Below are 8,240 nucleotides of genomic sequence, written 5' to 3' on the forward strand. Positions count from 1 at the left end.
GGAAGAGCAATATCAGTTTGGCAAATTCCTGTTTCTATTATTAGTAGTATTAGCTCTAATATTATTTATACTCTTTTCACTGTTACTGTTTTATTAAAGTTTGTTTTAAGTTTCCAACCCATAAGTCTTGTTCCCTTTTCTCCTCTCCTTCCCCTTCTGGGAAAGGATGGGGTTAACAGACAGCACCTGCCACCCGCTGGTGCTGGCCCAGCCTTAAACAGTGACAGTGGGGCATGAGTAGCTCCACCTGGAAGAGCACTGGATTTTTGATATGAGAGATCCCAGTTCAAATCTCAGCTCCAGTGGGAGGAGGCTCAGATAGTCAGTGGAGAGACTATCAGTTTTTTTCTTTGAGAGTCTTGAGGGGTTGGAAATTAAAACAGCTTTCATAATGCTGATTTTTGTGTCGTTTGGCAAAATGTTATTACATGTTTTTTTGAAAGTTTGTTTAGAGCTAAGCAGAATACTATCTTACCTGCCATATATGTTGTTGGCTAGTGTTTATATACAGTTTATCACTGCTGGGCGCTGGATAAAAGGCATGGCTTTGCTATGGTACTTAGTACTCATCTACGCCCTAAAACTCGGCCATTATGATCCGATCTCTCATCTCTATGGAATGACGACAGGCAGCGCGGATCGCCACTTCAACTGGGTACTTTGGCGCCCCTAGCGGACTTCGCTAGTAACCACAATTTCAATTTTACTTCGGGAAACAGTACTTTTCCCTTTGCTGCCAATGTGACTGCACTACATTTTGAGAATTTTGGCTATCCTTGGGATTATCAAACCAGCCTGAATTTATTATCAGTTTCCCTGAATATTTTTCTAGTGTTGTATATTATTAAACAGCAATGCAGTGAAGCCACCTCAAATCCTACAATGTGTGCCAAAGCCATGCCACACCCCACTGCAGGCACTGCAACCTTGACAACGCACGCTGCAGATACTCCAGGCACCGCAGCTACTGCAACTCTGACGACAGCCGCTGCAGCTACTCTAATCCTGGCAACAGGCACTGCGGCTACTGCAACTCCAACAACAGGCACTGCAGCCACTCCGACTCTGGTGACAGGCCTCCCATAGGGAGGTGCATTCAGACTCTATGGGAGTGAGGAGTGCTGCAGCTTCTTCTGATATTACTGGTCAGCAGTGGCATGTCAGGGCATGTGGAAGGAGCATGTCTGCTCTTTTAAGGATATCTGGTCAAAGGAGACATAAACAAGAGCATATAGAGATAAACCTGATACATGATAAGGGAGGTTGTGATGAGAACAAACCCAATCAGTCATCCTAACTGGATATGTGAAGTAAGCCTGACAACATTTATTTTTACAGTTGGGAAGTTAAAGAAAGGGAGGGAGACAAACACAGAGTCACAAAACCTACACAATTAGCATTAACAAAGGCAATAACCAGAAACAAACATCATCAGTCACATTGATGAGCTCTCAAGAAGCTATAGGCAACCACAACTTTGCAACTGATAAGGATGCAAATCTGAGTGTCCAGGATGTTGGATGGAGTTGGTAGGTCCATGTCAGCTCTGTGGGAACGTGCAGGGGAGGGGGAGCTGGGAGCAACAAAGAGAGGCGCTCACAGAAAAGGAGTATAAAACAGGCTGCTCAGGTGTAAAACTTGGCCAGTCAGTGCTGGCCTGGCTGTGCTCTACACTTGACCACTGCTTCCTGTCCTACCTTCTTATTAAATCTTTTCATAACTCTGTGTGATCTCACTCTATGTGTGCTGCAACGACTAAGTGTCAGCTACTGAAGTCAGACTGGAGAAGCAGGCACCCCTGGCCTGTGGTGTCAGCTGCTGGATCAAGTGGGGACTCACCCTACAGCCACTGCAGTGGTAACTCTGTGTCCACAAATCTAGTTATTGGAGGGACCAGCATGAGTGAGGAGAGGGGCTCCACATCAGCAGCCGGAGTGGGAAAGCAGCTCACAGCTTGTGTGTCTGAGGCTGGATGCTAGGGGAGGCATGTCTACATCTCCCACAAACTGGGTGAGCATGGGGTTTACGTGTGTATCCACCAGCAAACTTCAAGCTGGACCAGCTGGCGAGTAGGAGGCCTCAGGTCCAGGCAGGGGTATCAGGCAGACAAGGGGTCCATGCTGGTACCTGGGGGTACCTTCGACTGTGGGGTGCCCTTTAGATGAGTGTGTGTGCTGCATGTTTGGTGTATCAAGCTGGACCAGCCAGTGAGCAGGGGACCTGTGGGATGGGTCAGAGGGCTGGGGGCCAGGTAGAGGTGCTGGGTGGACAGAGGGGCCATGCTGGTGCTTGAGGGACTCATGAGTGTGCATGTGCTTGTGAACTCTGAGAGTGTCATGACAGCCTGCCAGTCCCAGAGTTGGAAGGGGCATGGCTGTCTGTGGTTGTGATTACATGGGTCCCATGTGTGGGTGCTGCTGACAACAGAATCTTGGCTGGCACAGTCTGTGTGACCAGTCATGTCAGCATCATCTGTCTATGTGTCATTCGTCTGTGCATGTGTGTGTCTGTGTGTGTGCACATGCCTCTGATAGGTGCTCAGCTTCAGGGTTGACTGAACCCGCAAACAGGAAAGCAGCAGCTGCATCCTTCAGCTTGAGCAGAGACCCCGAGTACCCAGGCACCAGGCCAGGAGGCCAGTGGCCAGGCAGGAGGGTCCTGGGCCAGGGCTGCTGGAGGCAGCAGCCACTCTTGACATGTCTTAACAATCATAAGCATTCATCGCTAAAAGAACAGAGAGACTTCAGAGCACAGTTGGCTCAGACATGCTTGCAGGAACACTGCTAGCACTGAGCACTACAGGGCTGGCTGTGCCAGCATTGGGATAGCACCAAACCTAGACTTAAGATCACAAAGTCTTGCAGCCTGGGAGCCAGGGTTTCCTTATGGGCATCAAAAATAGACATTGGTCCAAAATTCAACCTGGCTCTCAGTTTGCTGTCACCCTAATATGCATATTTTCTGGCTCCACAGTGGACAAAGACGCATGGTGTGTGTGAATTTATCATGATGGAAAGTCCTAATTGCACCCAGTAGCCTGTGTTTTCAGATCCCATACTTACATGAGCTCATTTAAGTCTTGTCCATGTGTTCAAGTCAACTGTCATGCAGAGGCAACCCCTCAAAATCCTGAGTTATGCATCCAAGCAGGGAGTCCAAGACCTGGGAACTCTGCTTAGTGGCGGTCCTTCCTGGTATATGCAACCCTCTTTCAGAAGAGCTGCAGATTGCCAGGGCTTTTCCAGCTGTACTTATTTCCAATCACAACCCAAAGGTGTTGCAATCATCAAGGTACATACAGGTACAGAAACAACCTAATTGGGCTGGCTAATCAGCTTGCCTGACAGAAGGATGCTGTAGCCCACAACATCTGGGGAAGCAGACTGAAGTCCAATGGTCTAAAAAGGTAGCTGGAGTAACTAAAGATGAAGCACTGCTGATTATCCTCATTGTATTGCCCCACAATGAACTGGGCCTATAACTCAGAGTAGGTCAGCTCACTCTCAAGGACAGGAAACTGAGGAACATGGGAAGAGGAAGGAATCTGCACCTACCTTACAGGTAGCAAAGACACAATCCAAGCAAGCCACATTTATCTCAGGCAATGTTCCTTTCATATCTATTCCCAAAGTCCCAGCTCACCTGGTTGTGCTCACACTAATTGCAAGGACTATCCCCAGTTCCAGTCAGACAGTCCCACTCTAATTTTCCTGCCCAGAAAGTCAGCAGCTTGTCATTCTGTCTCCAGTATACACTGAGCAAAGAGGCAGCTGAGTGGGGAGTCTAGGCTGCACCAAGATTGACCCTTCAGCTACTGTGACCACATTAACCTGGCATAAACCAGAAATATGTGGACTGCTCTTGTTCTGGATGGTTTCTTATTTCAGGAATGGAGCAGGACTTTTCAATTGCCTGAAGTGCTTTTTAATATATTTTTCTAGCCCAAAGTTACATCACACTAGGAATATTTCTCCAGAAGCAGTGCTATAATGACTTAGCTGCTCTGTAAATTTCACATCCTGCAACCCACTTTGGCATGTGAAAATGGATTTAGGGAAGCATGTGGATACAATTCCTTACAGCACGAGATGAATAAATTGCAATGTTCTCCACAAGAGAAGAGGTACTGCTTCCCAAGGCAGCCCAGGTAGCCTGGATATTCTCACTGTCCAACCAGTGGGAACCCTCTAGACACAAGCACCACCTCATGGGACGAATAAGGGAAAACCGCTTTGTCTGGGATTAGAACTACAATGAAGGCAAGAGCTGAAAAGCTCCCTTTAGACTAAAGCAGCGCTCTGCACTACCTCATACCAAGATGAACCAGCCAGTTTCTCCCCAGCACAAGCTCAGATGTAGTTGACACTTACCCAAGGCCTAAAGAGCAGTCCAGGGGCAACAGTCCCACTGCCACCTTTGTCCCTACAGGCTGGCAAAGCAGTGTTCTCCTTCATCCCCACAACAGCATCAGGGTTATGCAGCCCTGGAGGGCTGCGATGCTTGGACATAGACTCAGCTGGAGGCTCTGACACAGCAAACTGGCACCAGCACAGAACCACCACAAGAAAGGACATGGCAAAGTCTCCAAGCCATCTGCATCCAGTACCCTTTGAACCCCCTCAAGATGGATCTTCTCCCACAACCACAACTCCGTTCCCTATGACTCCGAGAAAGGCAAAGCAGAAGAGCACAACTAGGTTTCTCTGTGACCATGGGGGAAAGACATGGGGAAAAACAGGAAGAGGGACCTCCAGTAACATGGAGAGAATTACAACACCTGAACAGCTCTTTCCTGCTGCCACCCGTCTCTCAGGGGAGGAGATACTACACCCCTCACAAGCTGCTCTGCAAGCAGCTCACATGCACAGTGTGGAAAAGGGAAGATGGCAGATTCAGCAGTCACAATCCTTAGAGGGGTTTGTGCCCTTCTCCAAAAGCAGGTAATGTGGAGATTGCAGATGGCAGTAAGAGGGATGACTCCTAAACTGGGGATGCAAAGGGAGACAGAAGGGGAAAAGACTGCTCACTCTGTCTTTATGGGGATGGGGGAGTGTGAAGAAGGTGCAGGGCTACTCTCTTTCACCCAGGGGAAGACATGTGAGCCAGGGAGCTCACAAAACCAGAGCCCAACCCAGTCTAACTGAGGAGTCCTCAAGCCACAATGTCCTTCAGAGCTCCAGACAGGTCAGGGAAGATGAAGTGGTAGCCGCTCTCCAGGGTGCGTTTTGGCACCACCCTCTGGCCCTCCAACAGCATGATGGCCCGTTCTACCCCAAAGACAGCTCGCACAGCCCAAGCAGGCACTGGCAGCAGGGCTGGGCGCCCCAGGGCTGCAGCAAGCTCCTGAGCAAAGGTGCCATTGGAGGTGGCAGGAGAGGATGGGGAGACACCATTGAGGACGCCTTGCAGGCACTCATTCTCCAGGGCATGACACACAATCCCAGCCAGGTCCTGAATGTGGATCCACGGGAAGGGCTGGAGCCCAGAGCCCAAGGGGCCTCCTAGTCCCAAACGGAAAGGCCAGAGCATTTGAGAGACTGCACCGCCACCTTGGCCCAGCACTACCCCTGTGGGGAGAAAAGAGTGAGACCAGGACCACTCTTCCCCAGGACAAAAGCACCCTTCACCCCCAGACCTAAAACCAAGAGACAATCTCCTTAGAAGGCTAGACTGCAACATCATCCAACAAGGGCAGGCACAAGACCTGATGTCCTTCTCCCTTGTCTTTCCCCTCTTGCCGCAGCACCAAAGCAGAACCACCCTGAACAGGTATGATGCCCCATCTCACCAGATCTCACCACAACACCACGAGCTGGGCTCCCAGGGATGAGTGCTGCAGCCTCCCAGGAGCTCACCAGGTGTGAGAAGAAGTCAAAATCCCCCCCAGGACTGTCCTCTGTATACTCAGCGGTGGGGCTAGGGCGGTAATAGCCTGTGGGTGTAACAGCAGAAAGGGGGGTCAGGGTTGAATCATGACAACAACCACCCCCATCCCAAAATGAACTCTCTTTCTTGCCTCCAGGAGCCCAGAACTCGATCACTTCATCAGGGACATCCTCATATGAACAGCAGAGGGTCTCTCTGATGGCAATGCTGATCAGTTTTTTGAACTACCAATGCACTCTGCAAGTTCAGTGGGAGGTAATAATATGCAGGTTGAGCTGGCAGCCCCAAGAACCAAATATAACAGCAAGCAACACACTGAACTGCCTGCATAGAAAGATGCTTGCTCTAAAATTGGGCATCACAGATGCTAAACTGTAGCAGCTTTAAAGACTGTAGCAAGCAGAAATGCAAAGTTGGAGATACGCAGGGGGATTCATCTAAGGCCCTGCTTAGACAAACTGGTTCTACAGGATGCCTAAAGGTTTTCACAGGAAAACAGAGAAAAGGTCCTGCCCTAACTACACGAAGAGAAAACATAGGGACCCAAATTCCTCTCCAGCAGTACCAAAAAGCTGATCAAGGCTTGCCTAAACACAGTGACATTGATGGCAATAAAGCTGGCATTTCAGGTGACTCCAAAACTGTGTTTCTGTCTGGAGGTATACCTCTCCAGGTCAGCAAGAGTCATGCCTTGGCCAGGCCCAACCAATACCTACGCCGGTGACGAGGACCCAAGCTCGGGGTGGCTGTTGAGCATCAGCAATGGCTTTGGCCAAGGTCTTGGTGGTCTCAACCCGGCTGCTGATGACTTTCCTGCAGAAGGCATCATCCCATCTGGGAAAGGGAGAGCCACTGATTATACTCCCCACAAAGACATCCCAGGAAACAACAGCACCAAGGGGGGGCCCAGCAGACACTTGCTCACAAGCACAAGAGGTCAGGTGAATTCCCCCCGCTCCAGAGCAGGGGGAGGGCATGGAATCTTACTATCTAAATTCATGGGGACTTCGGGAGATGGTGGCTCTCCACCTCTCACAAAATGGTGTGGGTTTTGGGCTGCCTTAGGACAAAGGTAGCAGAGGAGTTGGACACCAAAGCTGGGTGGAATGAATTCGTCCCAAGTGCCTAGCGAAGGCATTTCCAAAAACACACTCATGGAAGTCAAACTGTGGTTCTGATTTTGCATTATCTAAATGTAGGCACCCAGTGTCATTTTGGAAACATGGAACCACTTTGTCCAGCCTCCAATTGTCAATCCAGAAGGGAACCTGTCTTCCAAAGGTCTCCCAGGACTTAATAGGCCCACAGAAATGTTTTGGATACTTGAGAACCCAGATGTCAACAGCTAGGTACCCCAAATGTTTCCTGGACACCCTGTTTTCTCCCCAGATCTCTTCCATGTTCTCTGACAACACTGGGCTGTCTTGCCTTCACCTTGTCCCAAAACCACTATGGGAGATCAGATTACCTGCGGAAAGGGTTGAGGATGTTTTCACCAGCCAAGTTCACCACGGCATCGCACAGGGGCAGTCCAGAGCGTGACAACTCTTCCTAGGCAGGGATAACAGAGACATCACATGCCCAGCCTTCCCTCTGCTCAAGCCTTCCCAACAATCAAGCAGGGTGGGCTCCTAAGAACTCCAGCCAGTTCTCTCCTGACACTGAATGCAGCACAAGCATGAACGGAAGAGGTTTTGCTCCTTGGAGCTACAGCAGTACCCATCCCAATGACTACAACCCATGGAGCACACAGGAGCTCAAGGAGCATCCACAGGAGTCAGATTCCCCACTGCAGATTCCCTGTGTGCCATGGTAGTAGGCAAGAGCAGGCAGGCTTGTTTCTCAGCCCTGACATGTTCTTCCTGTGATTGCTTTCATCTCATACCCAGCTGATCCGATCCTTGCCCCGTTGTCGAGAGATGTGAGTCACTTCATGCCCACGGCTCCGCAGCAACTGGGTCAGGGCTCTGCCCACAAAGCCAGTCCCACCACCTAGAAGAAAGACCGGACATTACAGATGTGCCACCTGGACTGACACCCCAAGGCCTGCACATGCATCCCCATTAGCATGGCCAGTTTCCCATGGCCCAGATCCCCCTGCCGCCAGCACCCAGCTCCCTCATTCAGCACCCCAGCCCTGAGGGCCTCCACTCCCCGTGGCGCCACGCACCATGTCCTATCCCCCAGCTGCTGCGAGGGGGATGGGGGGAGAAGGAGGGGCTGGTTCCAGCCTCTGCTCGCAGCACCCTCAATCCAAGTCTGCCCCCCCTCCACTTCCAAAACTACATTCCCCTCACGGAACCGCTGTGCGCAGCGCCTCACGGTGCCCTGGGTCTCCCACTCAGGAGTAGCTC

The 8,240-nt window shown here is 50.6% G+C and overlaps 1 protein-coding gene across 1 annotated transcript; it reads right to left on the reverse strand.

The window, feature by feature from the left end:
• Window positions 1-5,151: 5,151 nt before the first annotated feature.
• Window positions 5,152-7,879, reverse strand: SDR39U1 (short chain dehydrogenase/reductase family 39U, member 1; the record flags this gene model as incomplete). The annotated part of the gene is made up of 5 exons (XM_009697444.1): window positions 5,152-5,567; window positions 5,789-5,932; window positions 6,599-6,720; window positions 7,355-7,437; window positions 7,772-7,879. Coding segments are annotated over 5 exons (873 nt in total), but the record flags the coding sequence as incomplete, so codon positions are not given.
• Window positions 7,880-8,240: the final 361 nt, after the last annotated feature.

Source organism: Cariama cristata, unplaced genomic scaffold (genome assembly GCF_000690535.1).
Source record: "Cariama cristata isolate BGI_N322 unplaced genomic scaffold, ASM69053v1 scaffold19633, whole genome shotgun sequence".
Lineage (NCBI taxonomy): Eukaryota > Metazoa > Chordata > Aves > Cariamiformes > Cariamidae > Cariama > Cariama cristata.